Source organism: Lepisosteus platostomus, chromosome 3 (genome assembly GCF_059453375.1).
Source record: "Lepisosteus platostomus isolate fLepPlt1 chromosome 3, fLepPlt1.hap1, whole genome shotgun sequence".
Taxonomy (NCBI): domain Eukaryota; kingdom Metazoa; phylum Chordata; class Actinopteri; order Semionotiformes; family Lepisosteidae; genus Lepisosteus; species Lepisosteus platostomus.
In genome coordinates, this window is record NC_142613.1 from 8,955,216 (window position 1) to 8,979,380 (window position 24,165).

The following is a 24,165-nucleotide window of genomic DNA, read 5'->3' on the forward strand; positions in this document are numbered from 1 at the left end:
AGAATTGTGATCAAGAGCCCAGTAATGTCTATGATACAGACTGGAGACTTGGAGAAAAGAAAATCTGTTACAGTATGTTCTGAGCTCAGTCTCTGACCCTGAGGCAGACAGACCTGGCTGCACCTCCCTCTGCTGGAGAGACTGAAGTAGTGCATGTGGTAGGTGCACAGCACTGATCCCACAAGAAGATGTTTCACCAACTAGCCTAAAATCTGGTGATATGTTAAGCTGGTACAATAGGTAAAATAAATCAGAGAAGTCATAAAGGCCTGTCATGAAAATAAAATAATTCCTGAATCAGTCCATTAAGTTTGGAAATGTGCTGTTAAAAGAGTGCTGTATCTGTCAGGCTTGTGAAAGGTAGGAATGTCACTCTGTACTGCCTCTCTCTGTACTGCATGGACCTGCATGATATAACCCTTGCACAGCCACAGGATTTTCTGTGACCTATCATGTTTCCCGCAAACCCTAGATTTTGGAAGGTTTTCTTGGGTTATTTATTTTTTTTAACCCCTACTGCATATTGCGTGTAAGACACCTGGCTGGACTGCACACCAAGTCCATGTCAGCTGATGTGAAATTCAATTCAGTTCAAGCTTTTATTGTCCTCTGGGGGAAATTTGATTTACTGCACGGTCCAATACAACCATACAACAATACCACAAGGAAGCCAGACATGTCCAACAGAGGAGACAGGACCATAGTGCTACAGGAGGTAAGCAGGTGACTTCACATTGTTTGAGAGAGGTGGTTGTACCTGGGTGCAGAATAAGGTAAAAGACCCCCCAAGGCCACAGCAAAAGCAGGAGGCAGAATAGGCATGAGCTGACTGGCCTCTTCCCTTCCTCCTAGCTTCAGCCATCACCAACGGCGCCCCCTCTCGGCGGAGAGGCTCACAGGTGCCTGGGGGGAGGGGGGCATGACACTGGAGCAGCAGTCTTTCCTGGCAGCGGCTCGGATGCCTGTCTGTCTGACCCCCTCGCCCGTCTCTCCCCCGGGACCCGTAAGGAACGAGTTAGTAGCAGAGGTTTTGATTTCAGCCTCGGCAGTTCCGTGAAGTTGAAACCTTTATTACTGACTAATTGATTTTTGGTTTCTCTGGGCCCTGAGATTTACACTTGCTCCTGACCTTGGGTTTGCAGACGGCTGCCCGTGGTGTCAGCTGTCAGCCTGCACTGCTCCCTGCTGTCTGTAGCTCATCCCTCATCTCCTCCTCCAGTCCATGCTGGATTTCCCTCCCATGTTTCTGTAACTTGCATGTTCTGTTTCCTTTTTTCCCCCATCATTATATCATTTCCTTCACCTCCTCAGTCGTCTCTAGGAACCCTCCAGTCCTCAGTGGAGCAGCATGCCAACCCCAGCCCTCCTTCCTCCTCCTCCTCTTCCTCTTCCTCACCCTTCCTCTTTCCTTCTCCGTCCCTCTGTCTCCTCTATCTCCACCCTTTGCCCTCTCTTCTGCCCCCCCCCCCCTTCCACCCTTCCATCGCCTCCTCTCCATTCTCTCTGTCCTGGGGGGCTGGAAGATGGTGTATTGTGGTCTCCTGATGCAGTGGAATATCAGTCGTGTGGGAAAGGTCCAACCTCACATGTCCTGTATTGCTGAAGGAGGGATATATGAGGTCAGACCTATCCCACAGGGCTCTTATTCTTTCAATCCCGGAGACTGGAACGTGCCATCGGTCCTGCGTCATCTTCATCTTCATCACCACTGCCTCCATCATCACCTTCACCATCATCGGAAGCATAGAGCTTGGAGGAAGAGGAGAATGTGTTGGGTCTAAGGGGAATGGTTCCCATAAGGGACAATGCTGGAGATTCTCCTACTCATAGCAAAACCGATTGCAGTAGTAGCCACCTACAGTACTTGGTCTTTCTAACCGCAAGCCGCGTGAGAGAGCACATGCTGTTGGTCTCAAGCACAGATCTGTTTGTATGTGCAGTATAATCAGATTGTCCAGTACATTTTCAGAGAGCTTTATTTCATATAAACCGTAAAGCACTTCCGTCCTCAAAAGCTGGAGCTTCTGTGGCATTGTAAAAAAACAGGCAATTGAGTGGAGGAAATTTATGTTATACTGTACAATGGGCCTTAATTAATGGGTACCCTGCATGATGCAAATGTCTCATGTGCTTGCATAAGAAAATGAAATACCTAACCAGTTTTAATTTGTGAATAGTTTGTAAAGGATGCCAGCAGGGAAAATGCACAGCTGGTAATGCTGCCACTGTATAAAGACTAATGGATGTCCTTGCCGCCTGCCTCTGTGCTGTCATGCACCTCACCACTGGGGGGAGCACTTCACAAGCCCTCTTAGGGGGAGGGGGTTGAGTGTATGGATGAAGCGTATTGCTAGACGGACTGGTCCAGAGAATGCACAGTATCCTAAAATTACACAGACTATTAAGATGACAGGGTTCTGCTCCGTACACGTGTAGCTTTTTAGATTTTACAATAGACAGAGGGCAAAAAAGGACTTCAGTTTCTGATTTCACAGGGCGCATACAATAAGTTATCATGTAGTTTGAGAAAGGAAAAATCATCTAAAGGAACGTGAACCGACTGAGAACTAAAAGAGAGCCTCCATTAGTGGGCATTTCTCGGTTGAAATCTGAGACAGCTGTGTGCTGCAGGGTTCTGTTCATCTTTAGCGTGCACTGTTGACATCATGCTCCTCCAGAGTTTGTTCACAGAGGCGGTGTCCTTTCTTAATTGTCTTAGTCATGTAGTCCTGGGAATGATGATGTTTTAGTGTAGTGTATATGCTGCACAATGGAAATGCAGTGTGATCACTGCACCATCTCGGTAATTAAAAGGGCAAGCTGGCCTGACATGTTTCAGCCAGATTGGATGTTCTTTTGCTGTGTGGTGTGTGCAATGCCGCAGTTCTCCATCTGCCTGTAGTGTTTCTTTGGTACGTCTGACACAATGAAAGGATGCGACTTGAACCCTGTGTCCGTGTACCGTCCCTAATCCTCATCATGCCCTCTCTCTCTCTCCTTGCCGGTGCTAAAGGAGAACAGAGTCATATTCTCAGCACCCTTATTGATTCGGACTGCAGAGGGGGGTGCATTTCTCCTCGAGCTTTTGCCATCGGACCTACTGTACCTGCAGATTCGAAATCGATCTGTCTCATCTTCCTCCTCCAGCTCTCTCTTTGCCCTGACTGCACTCTCTGTGTGTATTTGGGGCTGCCAGTCGAGGAGGATGTTATGAGCATGCTAAATAACCCCTCTCCCTCCACTGTTCTGTCCCCCTCTCTCCCTTTATCTGTAGTCTGGGAGAGCAGGTGTCTGGAACCCTGTTTGTTTTTGGCAAAGGCCTGAGACAGGGGTGATGTCAGCAGGCAGTGCCACTGTGCAATGTGTCTGAGGCTGTTTGCTGTCTCTCCTTTGCTGCAGTGCTTTCTCCTGCAAAGGCTATTCAAGCAGGGTATTGCTTGCTGAGGACACCATACAGTCACCAAAACATCCCAGAACATCACATGGGGAAAAGTATAGCACTGCGGTAAATTTAATTAGCATCGCTTAGCTGTCTGACTGAGCTTCAGAGAGTGTCCCTCTTTCATCTACAGCAGCAAAGACCTTTGCTGTGAATGAAAATCCAGATGGAAACTGTACCACATCAGTATAACTAAAGCCTTTCAAAGCCTCTGTCCACCAGCTCGTGCCTTTGCTGTCACAAAGTGGAATGCACATTTTGAGGTACTGCAGCCGTCTGTCAGTCAAATTTCCCAGGCCAGTTGAATCTGAGCAGGTCCTGTGATTGGCTGGCTCGTGGTGGTTAGGTTGTGTGCTCAAGATTGACGTCCCAGCCAGTCATACCAAACCGTGGGCTGCACATTTCAGATCTGCTGCTTGAGGTCTGATATTTCTTTAGATCATGGTAGAGTGTAAAATTACAATAATTTGGAGTGTGTGTAAAGGGTGGATGTGTGAGATTAGTGTGTATGTTGTGTGTAATGTGTCATGCAGATGTGAACTGTACCTCTGTGACAGTGTGCGGTGGTATTGTTACTCTGCGTGTGCATGCACGTCTCTGCACACAACTGTGCAGGTAAGGGCTGTGTGTTGTTTCTGCTTGATGGTGTGCGGGTGATGCAGACGAGTCTTTGCTTGGGGGCGTGAGGAATGTGTGTGTTCTGCTGTGTGTGGCGCTGGTGCCCCCTGGCAGAGTGTGTGAGTAATGTGCCCAGCTCCTCACAGCCGAGGTTGACAGGGAAAGGATTGATTACAGTGTGTTCGTAATGATGACAGGCTCAAGGCGCCTTACACCCTTATTGATTCCTCTGCACTGAGCGCGAGCCGATTGCACTGGGAGAGAGAAAGAAAGAAAATGAATGGGTATGAGGAAGCTGGCAGGGAGCTGACCTTGAGGGATCCAGAATTCCTCCACATCAGGAGCTCAGGATGCGTTCCTCCACCATCTCTGATGCTTAATCCCAATCAGTTCTCTGCCAACAGGGAGGTTTTCAGACATCTTAAGAGCGAGGTGCATTCAAGAGCAGTTTAAAAACAACAGAGAGCTTTGAAATTAAACTCATGGGTAGTGCAGGTTTCACTTTCACAAAACGGTAAATCTCCACTGTACTAAGAGACCTAGGGTTTTGTAGCAATGTGATGGAGCTCTGCAGAAATTCCTGCTGCTTTTATAAAAGGGAAATAAAAGGCAGCAAATAAAGATTGTGTTGCACCCTAAGGGGGAAAGCCTTGCAGTCCCAGTCTGCCTTCCAGTGTTTCCATCAGAACCTCGGTCCAACCAATAATTGTTACATCCCAACCCATTACATGATGGTGGCTTTTGGCCTCTGGCAGGTCTTTTCAGTTTGTCTAGTAGAACCAGCTGCCCTGGGCTGTGTATTTACTGGGCTTCTGTGTTTGGTTGTGGATTTAATCCACCGGTAGGATGACGTACTGCAGGAGGAATATCAGGCTCTCTAGTGGCTGATGCACTGGAGGGTATTTTTGAGCGTGTGTGTCTGTGTGGCTGAGTGAGGGCGCCTGTGTGCTGTGTAGAGGCTGGTCCTGTGTGAAGTCTGCTCTCTTCTTTGTCCTCTCTGCAGAACGGCCTCAATGGGCTCCACCTGGCCTCCAAGGAGGGGCATGTCAAGATGGTGCTGGAGCTGCTGCACAATGGCATCACGCTGGAGACGACCACCAAGGTACGCAAACACAGGAAGCAGCTCTTCTGTCTTCTTCATTGTGCTGGAGAAACCAGAGCCAAAAAGCTAGGGGTATCTCCTTCCCCTTCCCATCCCTCCATCTGTCAGAGATTCCAAAGCTAACCTTTTTTTTTTCTGGGAACCATTTCATTAACTTTTTTGTTAATTTCTTTTTGTTTGTTTCACAAATTCTTTCTTGATTACATACTCACCTCATGTGGAATTGCCTGTTGTTTTAAGACCTGGCTCTCCAACAGAGACTCATGTACCCCCAGGAGAGTCACGGTGCCTGGCCTGGAGGAGCAGTGGGTCTCTAACCTTTTGCTTCCTCCCAGCCTTGCCCTGACAGCATTAATCCAGTAGCACAGCATGACATGACCCAGGCTCCAGCTGATCACCTCTGAGCCACCAAGCGGGGAACCATTATTTTTGACTTCTTGGATCACTGTGGGGGTGGCACAGGCTCATGGTGGTTGGTATTGCTTCCTTGCAGCGCGGGGACCCTGGCTTCGATTCCTGGTTGGATAACCTGGAAGGTTATTCAGCTTCTGGGAGAACGGGTGTGAGTGTGTGCAGGTCTATGTCTGGATGTGGCCTGCGTTTGGCTGGCATCCCATAGTGCCTTGCACCTGTTGCCTGTCAGGATAGAGTTTAGCACCCCTGTGATTAGAAAATGGATGGATGGATCACTATTGCACTGAATCAGCTTCTAATTCTGCCTTCATCATTCATCAGGCAGTCATGCAGCTTCACCATATCCCTTTTCAATTTCTAAAGGGAAGACAAATTGAAACACACACACTGCAGAGCTCTGTTAGATCTGACAAATAATGCATCACAAACGTTCTTGAGAGACTTTAAGAGCTGTGAGACTGACTCCGTGCAGCAGTCAAATGGAAAGGAAAAACTGGTTTCTGGGGAGCTCCTGACTTCTGGAGACTCTCAGATAGGTCGTGATTGACAGATAAGAGGAAATGTGGGTTTTATCCGCTCCTCAGAATACTGTGCGTGCACCACAGAAGGAATGTCATTCTCCCTTACGATTGATCCAACAGTTGCATTCTCTGTATTTGATTTGGCAGTTCTGGAGTTCTAAAAAACAAACCCCCAAAATGATGTAATGGGATGAACTCCTAGTTGCCTTGTTCTGTGCCAGGAGAATGTGCTGAGAGAGGCTTTCTCTTGCAGAAAGGGAACACTGCCCTCCACATTGCAGCGCTGGCTGGGCAGAAGCAGGTGGTCACTGAGCTGGTCAACTATGGTGCTAACGTCAACGCCCAGTCCCAGGTAAGTCCCAGGCCGAACCCCAGGTTAAATCCAATTACCATGTGGTTTTCAGACTGAATGCCAGCCGTCTTACCACTGAGAAGTAGAAAAGCTGAAACAGAACAGTCTACTGTTCTCCACACAGAAACTTCAGCCTTTTCCCACTAAATGCAATTTCTCTATCTGTTCAAACTTAGTTTCTACAAGTTTACCTGAACAGATGTCTTCTCAAGTATGTGTTCCTGTGTACTCTAAGTATTATCAAATGAAGGCTTTTACACAGAACAGCTGTACTCTTCATTAATGCAAATCTGTGCTGAGCTGTGCTGTATGCCTTCAAGTGGAAAATGGTGTTTATAGTGACATATGTACATCATCCTTTAATGCAAAAGAGCAAAGCAACTGCAGCTTCAATTTTTCATTGAAGTAGGTGAAACAATGTTCAATTTTATTGCATGAAATAAGTCAAAATTATAATGTTATATTATTTATACTGTAAATTATAATGTAAAGAGTGGAGTTTCATTGCATTGCAAACTCTGAAAGAACCCCACAGCCAGATGTGATGACTGAAATAGATGCACTGCATGAAGAACATCAAGACAAAACTACAGTGGATTAAAAACTGCTTCAAAACAGAATGAAACCATAGTTTTTGCTGGTCTAAAGAGCTGTCAGTTGAGAATCCTTGCATTGCTCAGGCGTCTACCTCATTAACTTCCCTTTTGTTTCGTCAAGCTGATATAATTTGTATGCATGCCAGCTCGTCTCATCCCCACAAATTGTATCATTGGCTTTCCCAGATTTATTCTCAGATGTAGTGATCAAACTAGCCGCTGTCTGAAATGCCAGGAAAGATGGATGGACCCAGGTTGAAATGTGCTTTTACACCTCGGCGTTTTTCTTCTGCTTGGAGCTGGCTGTGACTTGACCCGGCGGGCACAATGTAGAACCAGCAGCTGACAAACAGCTGTCGAGCAGGGTGTCGGTGTTTGGCCCATGGTCCAGGCAGTCCAGTAGAGGTCACTGTGTTGTGACCACGCCTGACGCCCCCTTCCCCGGAGGAACTCCCCAATCTTCCTGCACCGTCTACCTTACAGTCCATCTGATCATTTAGTTTCCCAAACATTTTCTGGTGGTCGCGTGAGATCTGGCAAATCTAGCAAGTAATTCTGCATTCACTGGAAGATCACCGTAAAGACAGCGCCAGTCCGTGTAGGGGAAACAAGAGCATGAGCATGCAGTGTTTGATTGTGCATTGTGTGAAAATACGCATTTTTCACTCACTCAACCTGATGTTCAATTTTTTTTCAATTGAATAACTGCAGTATTATTGATTTCATTTTTCCTTGACATGAGGTCAGTGTTAACTATATTTCCAGACATGTACAGTACACTTTTCATTTAAAGCATGTATTTATAAAAATATTTAATTTCTTATTAAACAGGTACTGTACTAGATGACATATAAAGTGCTTAGTATTTGCACTTTTTCTGTAACCCTTACTTTTAATATATATAGTCTATTTGTGTGTTTGTATTCTAATATTTATTTTTAACATTTGCATACATTATTATTGACGTTTTAAACAAATTCAAAACACAAAACAACATATACAGTACACAACACCCCAAAACACCTTTCCCCCCTAATGTACTGGATTCAGTTCAAACTATTAACAATCATCTACTGCTTTAGGAGGGGTTGTGCTAAAGCCTCAGATTTTCCACACTAACCTAAAGTTAAAAAGATGCAATATCTGCACATTTGGTAAAATTACCATATTCTTGAATCCAGAGAGTCTAGAGAAATATCCTCGATCAGCTGGAAATATGAGACGGGGTGAATTGGTCCATGTGTCTGTCTGTTTGTCCCCTGCAGAAGGGCTTTACTCCTCTCTACATGGCAGCCCAGGAAAATCACCTGGAAGTTGTCAAATTCCTGCTGGAAAACGGAGCCAATCAGAGCATCCCAACAGAGGTGAGTGACAGCGCAGCCCCGCCCTCCCAGCACAGAGTGCAGTCCAGAAAAGTACCCCCAGTGAGTCCTCAGTGAGTTACAACACGAGCTGTGCTGCTATACTCACTTCTAAGATTACAAAACCAAAAGGCGAAAAAAGCTTACAACAGTCACAGACTTGGCATATTAGCATCCTGGAAGAGTTTTTAAAAGCCAACAACTTCAGCAGGTTGTTTACATCATAGAACTATTGACGCGTTCTAAATGAGAAATATTTTATTATATACAGTATATAGCAATCACCTACAGTATATACAGTATATATAGTAATCTTCAAGATTACTGTATATAGGCGATTCGGAAAAATGTTCTTGCAAAGATCGTGGACTTTGTTGCCTATAGCTGCTATAACACTGTTTTAGAATGTCGTATTAAAAAAATAATTAAATGAGAAATAAACTCAAAGAATCTGGTTCAAGTCACACCAGAAAGCACTGGGTTCCATGCCTACGCCTGGGGCTTCTGGAGCTGGCGTCTAGAGGGTAGAGTCACATGGAGTTAGATTGTTTTTTCCAAGTGTTTTCCTTTCTGATTCGGTTAACCTTGAACTCGGGCTTTACACAGTCGCAGTGTGGAGGGTGAGAAATGACTGAACATGACACCTGCGATACAGAAGCTGTTATCAGCTTCACCCACAAGCCAGCCTTTGTGCTCAGAGAGAAAAGCAGGGAGTGATAGGCCAATTTACAGTACTCTGTGTATTTTCTATTAAACCAGCAGGTCCATCCACCTGGGACGCTTATAACAAACTGTAATTTCTACTGTTTGGAGAAAGGGATGCTCTATTGATTTTGGAAACAGGAAACATGGTGTTTGTGATTTGCTTTTCAAACTCCCTACAGGGCACCGCTTACAGTTTTCCTTTAAATTCACTGTTCTTTTCACAAAACAATGTAGCAAAATACACTTTGGAGAAAGCAAAAGGGCTGTTTCAGTTTTATGCACTGGTTGGCTTCAGTGGCTACATCTTCAGCCCGAGTGGGGGAAGTGACCCCCTCTGTCTTATTGAACCCTGTAATGGCACGGCACAGGGTAAAATGAAAAGCCCATCAACGCGTCCCTGATCTCGGAGCAGAAAAGCCGTGCCTGAATCCTGCAATTTCGCTGGATGAATTTTGCTGCCAAGTTCAACACCTTGCCATTTCATTTACAACCTGTCAGCGCTTTGTTCAGCTGAATTAAATGAGGTTTACTTAAGGCCAATGTGACAGGCACAACAATGGACTTTCTGTGCAGTGTGAGCGATGCAGGTTAGGGGTTTCCAACATGAGTGCACAGTACGAAATGTTCACAGCGACATGCTAACAGTTCAGTTCATTACCCTGACATGGTTTTCATGTTTGAATTAAAATCAGCACTGAAATGTTTAAGCTAGATGTGTTTTCTGTATGCTTGAATGAGTCTTACAGCGCTGGGGCCCTTGGTTCAATTCCAGACCAGGGGTGCAGTCTGTGTGGATTCCCTATATTCTTGTGGAGCTCCAGTTTCCTTCCGCCATCCAAAGTCATACTGTTGTCTTAAATGGCTTCTGGGAAAGCTGGCCCTGATGTGAGTGTGTATCTGTGTGTGTGCCTGTGGCTTGTCAGGAAAGGCTCCAGCTCCCCAGCCTGTGTTGGATAAAGCAGTTAGAAAGTGAATCTCAAGGTGCATTATTGAGAACCGACAGGCACGCACTCGTTCTGCACCACAGAGGCTTCCCAACAAGGAATCTAAAGTGAAGGCAATAGGTTTTTGAACAACAACAATGAAAAATCCTGTAACTTAAAGAAGAGCTTGCCTAGCACTGCCTATCCTTGTGAATTAAAAACCAGTAAAATCCACCAACCAATCAATCAATGATTCAATCCCGCTTTTTCCACTGCGCCCTCAGGATGGGTTCACGCCCCTGGCTGTGGCTCTGCAGCAGGGCCATGAGAACGTGGTGGCCCTGCTCATCAACTACGGCACCAAGGGGAAGGTGCGCCTGCCCGCCCTGCACATCGCCGCCCGCAACGACGACACGCGCACCGCCGCCGTGCTGCTGCAGAACGACCCCAACCCCGACGTGCTGTCCAAGGTACGGCAGGGGCTCCCAAGGGACACGGCGCCGAGGACATGGGAGGTTTATACAGTGGGGACAGGCAAACACACTCGTCCAACAGACAGCCCACAGGGAGTGCTTGCTACGTGTGTGTGTGTGTGCGTGCACGCTTATTCATATCAGCCAAGGTCAATTTCAAAGTGAGCCAGATATACGACCCATGTTTGTCTGCCGCAGATACTTTATGAAGTATAACATAACATTACTTTATTAAACCTTTACAATTTCTTGCATTAGGAATTATCTTTTCGCATACCCCAGCTTGCTCTCCATGAGACACACAGCTAGGGAGAGAGCCTGGGGTCAGAGCGCAGGGTCTGCCATTGTACAGCGCCCCTGGAGCAGTTGGGGTGAAGGACCTTGCTCAGGGGCCCAACGGAGTAGGATTCCTCTGCCGGCTGCGGGATTTGAACCGGCAACCTTCCAGCCACAGGCGCAGATCCTGAGCCACAGAGCCACCGCTCCACCCAAGTAGGTATCATCCTTGACAATAAACAGCTGTTCTGTCTGTTTCTCTGCCTTCAGACTGGCTTCACACCTTTACACATTGCAGCGCACTACGAGAACCTGAATGTAGCCCAGCTGCTTCTCAACAGAGGGGCCAACGTCAACTTCACCCCAAAGGTGAGAGGGACAGATAGCAGGGACACCACTCAGGTGCAGACTCCGTCTTTCTGATTCACCATCCACCCTCCGGGGCCGGTCCCCCGCAGAGTGCTCCGTTAAGAAGGCATTGTCCATCTCGATATACTGAACATCAGTCACACATTAACACTCCATGTCTTTAGAATCATTAAGGATGTGGAAGTTGGATATTGTTTAAAATGTTTTGATGTGACTGGTGGTTGTCCAAGCACAAAAGCATCTCATGTAGCGAGACAGGTGATTGGGCACAAATCGTGATTTAACCTGTTGAAAATATGAAAAGAAAACCAGTGAAAAGAACAGATACACTCATACCCCGGTGTCCGAACTTAATTCGTTCCTGAAAATATGCTTGGAAGGAGGGAGATCATAAAAATGCCATGATTTCTTATGGGGAAAATTCCACCCCGTTTCACTCTAAATTTATAATACCTCACAGACCGTTATAGCAAGCTTAGTGAACGACACACTTCTACTAACATAAGCCAACTATACCTGTAAAATAATTATTGAGATTATAATTACACTTTTCATTGTTTCGTAATAGATCGCTATCCAAGCGATCGGCTAGAACAGTGTGCATACTGTTGTTGACTATTACGCTGAAGAATCTTTTCCTCTTCCTTAAGACCCCTTAATAACCAGCAAATACAAAACAAACAGAAAAAAACACTTTGAAAATGAGAGCACAGGCTTTCGCTGTGATTGTAAAGAAAGCACCGCTGCCTCACGGCGTCCTTAACCGCAGTACATTGCGCACGCGCGGAAACAAACAGCTGTTCCGTGGTCCTGAATTCTCGGCCAAAATCGGTGACTTTCGAACTTCAGAGTTCGGATTAGCGAAATTTCGTTCTTATAACGAATTACAGGGTACTAATTCTTCATCTTCGGATTAGCGAAAATTCGTATACCGAACGTTCTTATACCGGGGTTTGAGTGTATACCGTGCTTCTCAAGAGAGCAATGCCTTTGTGCCATCGGTATATTGGAGCAACAGCTCAGATGGACTCACCAGCAGCCGAGCTAAATTCTCTTCAGTGATACATCGAGGTTTTGTGAAGACCGCCCTGGTGGACATCAGTAAGTGTCACACAGTTATGCAGTAGTTGTTGTTTTCCACCCAGCAGTCAATAGGGATGTCCAGGTGTGATGTTCTGGTAGGAGTGTCTAGTCACTTCAGAACTCCGTTTGTAGTGATCGATGTTAATCTCGTAGGCAGCATGGTGCTGCATTGATCAAGTCCTGGGACCTCAGTTTCTGCCATTCCCACAAGCTCATCCTGACATGACAACATGCCAGCTGGAGAACATACTGTATATCTTCTTGCTCTCCTTGATGTTTTTTCTTGAAAGATGCAAATGTGACAGGTGTTCCATGAGTTCCCTACTGTCTAGGTTTGAGCCCCATAATTGAACATGATCAATTTATCCATTTATGACATGGAGACGTCTAGGGCTCAGAGACTTGTGAGGATCTACAGTGCAAGAGGAATGGAGTAGATTCCCACAAGACAGCATCTGCAACCTGGTGCAAAGCATGGGTCTCTCATATACGGTACAGCTGGTATTGTTTCCACATTGCCTGGGATTCTCACAGTAGAGCCCTGTCAATCAGCCCTGTTGAAAAATGTTAATCAGGGTAATCAGTTCAACTATGTTTGGACTGTTCAATAAAATATCAGTGTACTGTGCTACAAAATGATTGAGTAATTTCATTCACTATAATTATGTGAGTGTGTTGTATTTAGAAAATGTTTCTTTTGATGCTTCATGTACTCCGTGGAGTACATTGCATTTGAGTGCCACTGAGTTGTTCTTGTACAAGCAGCAAATCCTAGGATGTGTTGTGCAAAGTCATGTATTGTGCTTTGCATTATTCTAATTTAATTATGGATGTGCGAATGAACTGGAGAAAAAACCCCAGCAATATTGAAGTTTATGTAAGCACAGGGTTCATATCAAGTTAGCATGGCATAGCATTCAAACAGCTGTATTACAAAAACCTACATTGTGGTGTACGGATACATACAAATAGGAAAGTGGACAAAAACAGTGAGTCCCATAATAACTTGCCAACTTCCTAATTGCACAGTGTGTGTGAGGTCTCTGTCCGTGAAACACTGCCACAATTTTGTTTTGCACATGAATTTCAGGATGCAGATTTTTGACCAGGCTGGCTTATTTCTTCCAAGTTTCCTGCACAGCTAAATCTCTCCCATTTCTGCCTAAATTACATCTCCTACGACGTGCTTTGTGCTAAATGGTTTCCTGGTAAGGGTGACAGATCTCAGGAACTTCTTCTGTTTCTCAAAAGAGCAGCGTCTATTTGTCCACCTTTTGCCAGGCCCGGGGGAGAGAGCTGGTTTGAATTAATCTCTGTAAAAGGGACGAAAAAAGCATCTCTCTTGAATGCATTTAAATGTTGCCTCTCTTTCTGTGTGTACTTGCTCCAGAATGGCATCAGTCCACTGCACATTGCTTCGAGGAGAGGGAACGTGATCATGGTCAGACTCTTGCTGGACAGAGGGGCGCAGATAGATGCAAAGACCAAGGTACCAGCTTCGCAAGCCTACAGGTGCACACAGCCCAGCCCGCACTGCCAAGATGGCATTCATTAGCATGCAGCTCAAGTTGCAGCAGCACCAGAGTCGCTTTGTAAATCACCTTCAGAGGCCAGGGATTCAGGAAGGGGAGCAGGCATCAGTAACATGTGGCCTCCTGCCGAGACATGTCCTTGCAGTAAATGTCAGGTGCTTCCTGATGGCACGTTGTACTGAGACAGAACAGTGCAGCTGATTAGACACCTAGGCGGGTATTTAATGCAGCAGGTTTGACACATTGTGGTGCCCCTATATTTCTTATACTGTACACACCACCTTCCTGGGCTCTGTAAGTAATGTAGCAACGTGGAGCTGCAATAGTGCTGTAATAATGCAATAGTGCAATGCCTCTCCTCTGACACTTCTCCCTCTTTCTATTCCTCTCTCCTTCTCGCTTTCCCTTTCCCTTGATCTCTCTCTCTCCTTCCAGGATGAGCTGACACCCCTGCACTGTGCAGCCAGGAATGGCCATGTACGAATCATTGAGATCCTGCTGGACCACGGAGCGCCCATCCAGGCCAAAACCAAGGTGCTTCCCCGTGCTTCTCCCCCTGCCACTCTTCCTCACGCTCCCTCCTCCTTCCAGACTCTCTCTGTCTTCCCAGCTCATAGGTTAGAGCCCTGCCCTTGTAAACAAGGAGTCGTGAGGTCAAATCGCATGGCAGCCTTACTGTTATGTGGTGAAAACGTAGGGAAACATAGCTGTGGCTTTCTCTTTCTGCTTTAACAAATGCTTGGATGAGATGTTCCTAAAAAGGGCAGAGGACACCTCTGTACACAAAGGGTTGTAGGAGTATGGAACAAGCTACCCAGCCATGCCATTGAAGTCTAACTTGGAAGGAACAGCTATATGAGAACCTATGATCAGCTAACTACACACTACCAAATAGTGTAAACGAGCCAAAAGGGCTCCTCCTGTTGAATCAATTTTTATGTAAGTGTTTATGCGTCTTCAAGTTCCCTCATCCTTTAGACTGATTTACATTCTCTCTCAAGAGGGTCACCCTCTCTGCACCTCCTTTGGGAATGGCTAGTCTGGCTGTCTCTGTGTGCCAGTCAGAGTGATTTCTCACACTAACTCGCTTGTCTTCTCTCTCCCTCCACTGCCTTCAGAACGGGTTGTCTCCGATCCACATGGCCGCTCAGGGTGACCACCTGGACTGTGTGCGGCTGCTGCTGCAGTACAGCGCGGAGATCGATGACATCACCCTGGACCACCTGACGCCTCTGCACGTGGCGGCCCACTGTGGGCACCACCGTATGGCCAAGGTCCTGCTGGACAAGGGCGCCAAGCCCAACGCCCGCGCCTTGGTCAGTCCCTTTGCACTGCTTGGCGACATTGCTAGATCGAGTTAACTGGGAGGGGATAATGATACAGGATAAATAATTTCATTAAAGTGCATTTAGGTTTTAACTTACATTTTGATGACCCCACTGTTGCCAGGAAGAGTTCTGAAAAGCTTTTTTAGCAAAGCGTTCAGGTATTTTCAGGTACTACGGAGGTGTCCTGGCAGATTTTCTAAGTGTAATACTTCAATGGAAATGATTCTAGAGAAAGAAAAGAAATGTTGGCTTCCAGTCAGACTTAATTCTGTGCACAGACTCAATTCTGAACCACCAGCTCACCTCTGTCCATGCTGTGTCCTGCAGAATGGATTCACACCCCTGCACATTGCCTGCAAGAAAAACCACATGCGAGTGATGGAGCTGCTTCTCAAACACTCCGCCTCCCTGGAGGCTGTAACCGAGGTAACCACACCCCCACCAATCGCTTGGGCTCACAAGTCAAGGCCACACCCTCTCTTCTCCTAGCTCTAGATCTCCTCCCATCCATATGGGCTGAAATGTTGGCACCTCTTCTGTCCTCTTTATTCAGTTACATAGTTTTTATTGCTGTCCTGATGTCAACTTACAAAAGAGATAAAGACAATAAACATATGACGTTAGATATAAGAAAGCTCACTAGTTGAAAAAGATAATGTTAGTGCATTATACAAAATAAAATACCCTTTAGTGTAGTTAACTGATGAGATAAGTTTTAAAATTAATATTTCTCACTCATTTACAGCCTCTTTATTGGAGGTTAACCTCAATTAAATGCCAGATACAGCCACCATTTGTTTCTGATTACTTTTACAGTGGAGGAGAGTGACTGTGTGCTACACTGACATTGTGTCATTTTTAATGAGGTAGAGAGCATTGTGTGTCAGTGTCTGTGTGCAGTATATCACATCGTATACAATATTCAAAAAAGTTTGTGTCAATATTGTGGTGTAGTAAGGTGCAGTGCCTGGCACAGTACAGGGTGACATGCATTAGGTGACATTGCGTTAGAGTGCAGTGTGTGCCAGCACCAGTGTGGGGTACAGTACACTGTAGTGTGTACCAGTGTCTATGTGCAATTCAGTGCAGTGTGTGTCAGTGTCTGTGTGTGGTATAGTGCAGTGTGTGCCAGTGTCTGTGTCTACGTGTGGTACAGTGCAGTGTGTGTCAGTGTCTGTGTGTGGTACAGTGCAGTGTGTGTCAGTGTCTGTGTGTGGTACAGTGCAGTGTGTACCAGTGTCTTTGTGCAGTTCAGTGCAGTGTGTGCCAGTGTCTATGTGTGGTATAGTGCAGTGTGTGTCAGTGTCTGTGTGTGGTACAGTGCAGTGTGTGTCAGTGTCTGTGTGTGGTACAGTGCAGTGTGTGTCAGTGTCTGTTTGTGGTTCAGTACAGTGTGTGCCAGTGTCTGTGTCTGTGTGGGGTACAGCACAGTGTGTGCCTGTGTCTGTGTGTGGTACAGTACAGTGTGTACCAGTGTCTGTGTCTGTGTGCGGTACAGTACAGTTTGTGTCTGTGTCTGTGTGCAGTACAGTACAGTGTGTGCCAGTGTCTGTGTGCGGTACAGTACAGTGTGTGTCTATGTCTGTGTGCGGTACAGTACGGTGTGTGGCAGTGTCTGTGTCTGTGTGCAGTACAGTACAGTGTGTGTCTGTGTCTGTGTGCGGTACAGTATAGTGTGTGTCTATGTCTGTGTGCAGTGCATTACAGTGTGTGCCAGTGTCTGTGTCTGTGTGCAGTACAGTAAAGTGTGTGCCAGTGTCTGTGTGCGGTACAGTACAGTGTGTGTCTATGTCTGTGTGCGGTACAGTACAGTGTGTGTCTATGTCTGTGTGCGGTACAGTACAGTATGTCATGTTGCAATAAGTACCAGTATCTCTGTCCCTGCAGTCTGGGCTCACCCCCCTCCATGTGGCCTCTTTCATGGGACACCTCAACATCGTCAAGATCCTCCTGCAGAGAGGGGCGTCCCCCAACGCCTCCAATGTGGTGAGATCCCTCAGCTCTCCCCCAAATCCCCCAGATAGATTCTTATAAGCCATAGCTTTCTTTTGTCACGTGCAGAAACTCTTCGACTGTGCAGTCAGTATAATAAAAAGAAATACCTCTCCTTTTCCTCATCTCCTTCCAGTTTTGCACAGTTAATGTGATTAGTACTGCTTGGGTCTGGTACTGTTGTTGTTATAATAACTGCAATGATGTTTTGATTATTACTACCGTTAATTACCTTGCTGCAGTCTTCTGTCAGTGTGGAAGTACTGTAAGCCTTGTTGATCATTTCCTGTTTGTTTCCTTTCATCCTCCCCCTTTGCCCTTCTCTCCATTTCCTTTCTTCCTCTTTCTCTGATGACCCGGCCCCTTGTTTCCACCCCCCTCTCGCTCTCCGTCGCCCCCCGGTGGTGTGTGCGTGTTCGTGCGGCGGGGCAGAAAGTGGAGACACCGCTGCACATGGCATCACGCGCTGGGCACGCCGAGGTGGCGCAGTTCCTGCTGCAGAACAAGGCCCAGGTCGATGCCAAGGCCAAGGTACCCTTGCCCACAGAGCCACGAGCCAGTCTGCCTGCAGGGCAGAGCTGCAGACACAGAGATACCAATCAGGCAGACTGCTGCATTTATCCTTATTTGTATCTTCTGGGCAGTTTGGGGAAGCACTAAAAAGACAAACAAAATGCTAGGACATATAGGTAAAAGCACAGAGTTTGTGTCATGGAGACAGATTGTGTAATGCGCAAGTAATTCCTAATTTTGAATATTGTGTACAATTTTGGGGGTGGCATGGCAGTGCCAGGGGTTACCAGTGTGGGGGCCCTGGGTTCAATTCCTGGGGTGCTCTCTGAGTGGAGTTTGGATGTTCTCCCCATGTTCGCTTGGGTTTGCTCCTGGTGCTCCGGTTTCCTCCCATGGTCCAAGGCTGTTCTTGTAGGTTAATTGACTTCCATCAACCTGGCCCTGGAGTGCGTGTGTGACTGTGTGCCCTACTATGGGCTTGCATCCTGTTCAGGGTGTATCCTGGCTTGCACCCATTTGCCAGAATAGGCTCTGGATCCCTAGTGACTCTGTGTTGGATAAAGCGTTTATAATTTTGGGCACCACAGTACAGAGAAGATATGGCTGCTCTGGAATCAGCCCACAGAAGAGCCATCAGACATATTCCAGGGCACTCATCCCCACCCCAAGTCCCCGCTGTGCGTGGAAAGAGCTCGTGGACACTTGCGCTAATGTGGTGCTTCTGCCTCGAATTAACTTTATAGCTTTTGAAAAGCATTTTCGCCTTCTGCTCATTTGACCTTTTATAGAAGCCAAATCTGCCTTGTCATTTTTTAAAGCAGGCAAGGATGTGGATTTCCCCAGAAAGCAGGAAAGGGAATTTATTTCATTGCAGCTCATTTTGGATGTTATTTAAAGAAATGAAATGTGAGAAGTCTCTGAAATTTTAATGCCACCTATAAATATTAATGGCAGTATTAATAACTGCATGTAAATGCCTTGCCAACTTGTGTGTGGGCTCATCTCTTCTATGTAAAAACCCTCCGAGCCCCACAGTGGATTTGAGTAGTACTGTAGAAATCACATAATAACAGTTCCTAGTAAATAGAAACGGTCCAAAAGCTATTCACCTCTCAAGATGTACAGTAAGTATCCTCTATGTGCAGATACCAGGCACCTTTAAGCCAACAGAAGACTGAAGAAAACAGCTTCAAAAATGGTTTTGTCTCTGCAAGACATTATTAGACCTACGAAATTAAAAAAAAACAGTAGCACAAATCTACTTTCTTAGTCGTCAGTGTTGTATTCACCCAAAGAGCTGAAGAGGTGACAGCTGTAAAATTGCAGTGGTCCTGTACTCCCTGCAGCACAGTACACAATTGAAAGGGCACCTCCTTGAGGTGAGGTCAGAACTAGTCTACCAGGGCTCTGCTGGCAGTGATGTCAGTGCGAGAGACAGGCCGCTGACTCTCCTGTAGGACACTCTGGAGCTCACAGCCCTGCTGCATGTCTGTGCACTATCTCCGGAGCGGGACAGGCGCTGCAGCTATCGAGAGGAGCCGTGTGCCACTGGCAAAACAGAAATATTGCAAATTTGTGAGGTTAGAAATGTTCAGGTATGCAACCTGTCTTTCAATAATTTATGATATTGAACTTTCATCTCTCTCTTCTCGTTTGCCATCCTATCTCTACCTCTCTGCTGCTGCCCCTTTTTTCCATTCATTTTCGCTCTGCTCTCCCTTTCCCCTTCTCTTCTACAACCACCTCTTCCTTCCTCTCTTTTTCCTCCTATCCCTTTTGCCCCCTCTCTCCTTCCTTCCCTTCTACTCCTTTCTCTCTCTCCTCCTCTCCCCCTCTTTCCTCTTGCCTCTTTTCTCCCTCCCTCCACATTTCCCTCCTTCCCTCCTGCCTCTTCTCTTCCTCCTCCTCTCTCCCTCCCTTCTCATCCCTCTCTCCTTCCCTCCTGCCTCTTCTCTCCCTCTCTCCAGGATGACCAGACCCCCCTGCACTGTGCCGCCAGGATGGGCCACAAAGAGATGGTGAAGCTCCTACTGGACCATAAGGCCAACCCCAACTCGGCCACCACCGCTGGGCACACCCCTCTGCACATTGCTGCCCGTGAGGGGCATGCGGCCACCACCCGCATCCTGCTGGACAGGGAGGCGCTGCAGACACGCATGACCAAGGTACCCACTTCCCTCCCTTCCTTTCTCATGCCCCCTGCTGGAAAGACCGCAGCAACTGCACTGCTTCCATTGCCCCCATGTCCCTGCTGTCCTGCTCTCTCTACTTCTGCCTGGCTGAAACTGACCTCACACCTCACGTCTTCCTTTACTTCCCCTCTGTCCTCCTCGTACCCCGACCCTCTTTCTTCCCCTCTCTGATCGGCTTTCCAGAAAGGGTTTACTCCTCTTCACGTGGCAGCCAAGTACGGGAAGGTGGACGTGGCAGAGCTGCTGCTGGAGAGAGGTGCCAATCCCAACGCCGCAGGAAAGGTGAGTGTTCCCATGGGTGAGGCGTGAACCAGCCACGTTGCACTCTCACAGGAGTGCCATATATCTAGGAGCTGACCAGCTCCACAAGTAAGAAGAAGCAGCTTAGATTTAAAGGGAATTCATTTACAGAAGATTTAGATAAAATTCACTTCTGGCCCTGACCTGGCCCAACACCCAACCAACACCCAACCAACACCCGGCCACCACCTGGCCCAACACCCGGCCACCACCTGGCCCAACACCCGGCCAACACCCGGCCACCACCTGGCCCAACACCCGGCCAACACCCAACCAACACCCGGCCAACACCCAACCAACACCCGGCCACCACCTGGCCCAACACCCGGCCAACACCCAACCAACACCCGGCCAACACCCGGCCACCACCTGGCCCAACACCCGGCCAACACCCAACCAACACCCGGCCACCACCTGGCCCAACACCCGGCCACCACCCAACCAACACCCGGCCACCACCTGGCCCAACACCCGGCCAACACCCAACCAACACCCAACCAACACCCGGCCACCACCTGGCCCAACACCCGGCCAACACCCAACCAACACCCAACCAACACCCGGCCACCACCTGGCCCAACACCCGGCCAACACCCAACCAACACCCGGCCAACACCCAACCAACACCCGGCCACCACCTGGCCCAACACCCGGCCAACACCCAACCAACACCCGGCCAACACCCGGCCAACACCTGGCCCAACACCCGGCCAACACCCAACCAACACCCGGCCACCACCTGGCCCAACACCCGGCCACCACCCAACCAACACCCGGCCACCACCTGGCCCAACACCCAACCAACACCCAACCAACACCCAACCAACACCCAACCAACACCCGGCCACCACCTGGCCCAACACCCGGCCAACACCCAACCAACACCCAACCAACACCCGGCCACCACCTGGCCCAACACCCGGCCAACACCCAACCAACACCCGGCCACCACCTGGCCCAACACCCGGCCCAATAACCCGGCCCAACACCCGGCCCAACACCCAGCCAAAACCCGGCCAACACCCGGCCCAACACCTGAGCCCATGTATGATACACAAATTAAGCTGCTTAGGCACAGCACAAGGCACAGAGTATGGGTAACAGACTCTTTAAATTCTCCTCTTATCAGTAAAGACTCAGGAAGTAAGCATTAACGGACTTGTCCCATAGTTCTTGTGTGGTTGAATGCTTGAATGTAAAGGATGTGTGATGCTATAACGACAGGTTGGGCATCAGTGACCAAAGGGCGTAACAGGCATTTGTGTTGTTCTGCAGAATGGGCTGACCCCCTTGCACGTGGCCGTCCATCACAACAACCTGGACCTGGTCAAGCTGCTGGTCAGCAAGGGAGGCTCACCACACAGCACAGCGCGGGTAAGAGCAAAGAGCAGAGACACAGAGTCACAAATCTGCTCAAAATCTCCCTTCTTTTACAAGAACGTCGTACTGTAAGTGTAAGTAAGGCCTATCCATCTGTGTCCCCAGAACGGCTACACACCTCTCCACATCGCGGCCAAGCAGAACCAGCTGGAGGTGGCAGGGAGCCTGCTGCAGTACGGGGCCTCAGCTAATGCAGAATCACTGCAGGGAGTCACCCCCCTGCACCTGGCCGCCCAGGAGGGGCGCCCCGATATGGTCACCCTGCTCCTCTCCAAACAGGCCAACGTCAATCTGGGCAACAAGGTAATTATTCGGGGCAACAGAGCAATAATAGCCAACACATAATCAGCTACTATGTGTTGGAGCGGCCAAACCCTCCTGCCTGAGACCTGCTCTCCCATCCCCAGGTTCCTCCACGGTTGTTCAGAGGGGATATTTCTTACAGTTGCCGACAGACTCTGGAGGAGAGTATTGAAGGCACCACGGCCAAAATCAGACGACAATTTAGCAGAAATGTCAAGGGACAGTTTAGCCGAATCAAAAGATTAACTCGGAGAACCTTAGAGGGCTGATGAAAGGATTTGAGGACCAGGTTGTTTATTAAGACTGTTAGCCTTTGTATTGTAAGAGGGCATTAAGTTCAGACAAGATGGCAAATCTTGGTTTTTGGGGAATGCCCTTCCTGTCATTGGCCAGGTGACAACATAAAAAACCAAGAACTGGTGGCCACTGGATTTTTCTGTTTAGCAGAGCTTCTTATGTGCTGTACCAGAGGGAAGAGGGCAGCAGCAGACTGGCTTTTTGCATTTAATGGCCAACTCCAGATCTGCTGGACTGAGAGAGGAGCATTGAATGAAGATGTATAGTTAGAGTTTGAAAGAGAGAGGGTTTTTCCCTTAACTGTTAATAAAGAGAGCCATTTTTCCCTCATGGCTGTTCGGGTTTGTGTAAGACCTGCTAATCGTGTTCCCATGCATTTAAGCACTTCTGTAAGAAGGCATGTGCACAGCCACGTTTTTCATTGAAAGATGGCAGCAGCCACAGCTTTCATTCGACATGCCAGTGTGCTTTAAGAAAAATGATTTGGAAATAAAGTATAGCCTGTTAAGTAAATGAGGTAATGCTGAGTTAATCGACCTGTGTAAAATGCATTAATAAAATAATTACAAGCACATTAAAAAAGGGTTTTATAATTATGATCCCGTTGCAACAGTGCTTAGCAGCCTTTTTACATGCATAGAGCATTGTGAAGTACTCCTTGCCCAGTGCCTCTCACTGAGGTGCATTAAGGTAGATGAAATGCAGCAGGAAAATGCTTGGGCAGTGGGTTTGCCCTCCTTGCATATAAACCATGTGACTGACAGATCCCAAGGGATGTTCAGAGCAGCGATATGGCTGGAGTGGTGCTGCTCTCTCCCTGTCAATTACTTCCTGTAACACCCTCGACCGCTGCCTCACCACAAGGGAACAGGGGATGGTGTTGGGTCGGTATAACCTTTGACCTTTGTCCTCTGTCTCCCCTCAGAGTGGTTTGACCCCTCTCCACCTGGTGGCCCAGGAGGGTCACGTGCCCATTGCGGACATCCTGGTCAAGCAGGGCGCCTCTGTCTTTGGTGCCACACGGGTAAGAGATGCCAACACGCAGCACCACAGCACTGGCACAAAACTAATAATGAAGGAGCGCCTTGGATCAATACATTACTTGAAATGAGCAAGACCTTTGATGTTTCTAGCCTGTCTTCGAATCTTAACACAACACAAAAAACAGAGCTATGACAATAGCAGAGTGGACTCTCAACGCAATGCTTAGATTTCTCTAATGTGACACGGACTCCTGCACAGTTCTAACTCATCCCCGAAGGACGTACTGTAAAGCTGTTTGCAAGGGACTGTCTTGAGTCCCACATGCTGGCATCATTGAGACACATCCAGTTGCCTCATGGGTATAGCCCAGCTAGTTGGATGTCATTGAGCTGTTGTGATGCAGGGGGCCTGCTCTTTTTCTCCTGTTCTTTCTGCTGCTGTGTGATGCACTGTACTGTATTTTGCCCTGCTGACACTGCACCAGAACTTTAATGTTCTTTTAAAAATAGCCGTTCCACTACCGGCACACTGGATTGTGTTACCAGTTCAATGAAAGAGCCATAAATATTGCTTCACCTTAGAAAGAGGCAGATGAGACACAGGAGCTGGACAGCTGAGAGGGCAGATGTGAAGAGTAAATATGTTACGCTCCAGCTAAAACTCATTCATTGGCCACCCCATGTGCATCTGTGTTTCAAATACTGTGGGCACCCTCTGCTTTTTCCTGCTTCATCCTGTTGAGGATGTTTCTTTGCCCACCTCTGAATTTCTAATGATCTGAAAAATCCATTTTAGAGTCTTTTCAGTTAACAAGTCTGTGACATTAACGCAATTCCAGGAAATGTGCATATAAGCGCAAATCAATGTGTGCATCTTCAGTTTTAAGCTAGATTGATTAAGTGTGGAATGCTTATTACATATTTGTGGCCTATCGAGAGAATGAAATTTGTTGTGGGAAAATGAAGCGATGTAACTGCAGAAATGAGATGGACATTCTGTGCAGGACTCTATATTTATACTCCTATAAGAACCAATGGGAAACTCTGCATATACAGTATAGACTTGTGGTGACATCCAGACAGTGGCTCTTTAAAACTGCAAACTGCCCCCAG

The 24,165-nt window shown here is 47.5% G+C and overlaps 1 protein-coding gene across 16 annotated transcripts in view; it reads left to right on the forward strand.

Annotated features, from left to right (window-relative positions):
- ank1a (ankyrin 1, erythrocytic a) overlaps positions 1–24,165 on the forward strand; it is a 148,072-nt gene that overhangs the window by 81,265 nt on the left and 42,642 nt on the right. For 14 of the 16 annotated variants that reach the window (XR_015935288.1, XM_088624285.1, XM_088624284.1 and 11 more), the window contains 16 exons: positions 5,061–5,159; positions 6,348–6,446; positions 8,308–8,406; positions 10,316–10,501; positions 11,051–11,149; positions 13,623–13,721; positions 14,200–14,298; positions 14,883–15,080; positions 15,420–15,518; positions 16,980–17,078; positions 17,517–17,615; positions 19,565–19,762; positions 19,973–20,071; positions 21,365–21,463; positions 21,575–21,772; positions 22,995–23,093. Coding sequence is in view for 15 of the 16 variants with exons in the window: in XM_088624285.1 (XP_088480411.1) it covers positions 5,061–5,159; positions 6,348–6,446; positions 8,308–8,406; positions 10,316–10,501; positions 11,051–11,149; positions 13,623–13,721; positions 14,200–14,298; positions 14,883–15,080; positions 15,420–15,518; positions 16,980–17,078; positions 17,517–17,615; positions 19,565–19,762; positions 19,973–20,071; positions 21,365–21,463; positions 21,575–21,772; positions 22,995–23,093 (1,968 nt within the window). In the remaining variant the exon portion in view is untranslated. Of the gene's footprint in view, positions 1–3,399; positions 3,506–5,060; positions 5,160–6,347; positions 6,447–8,307; positions 8,407–10,315; positions 10,502–11,050; positions 11,150–13,622; positions 13,722–14,199; positions 14,299–14,882; positions 15,081–15,419; positions 15,519–16,979; positions 17,079–17,516; positions 17,616–19,564; positions 19,763–19,972; positions 20,072–21,364; positions 21,464–21,574; positions 21,773–22,994; positions 23,094–24,165 lie in introns of all 16 variants that reach the window. The other 2 variants (XM_088624276.1, XM_088624282.1) reach the window with 1 other exon arrangement.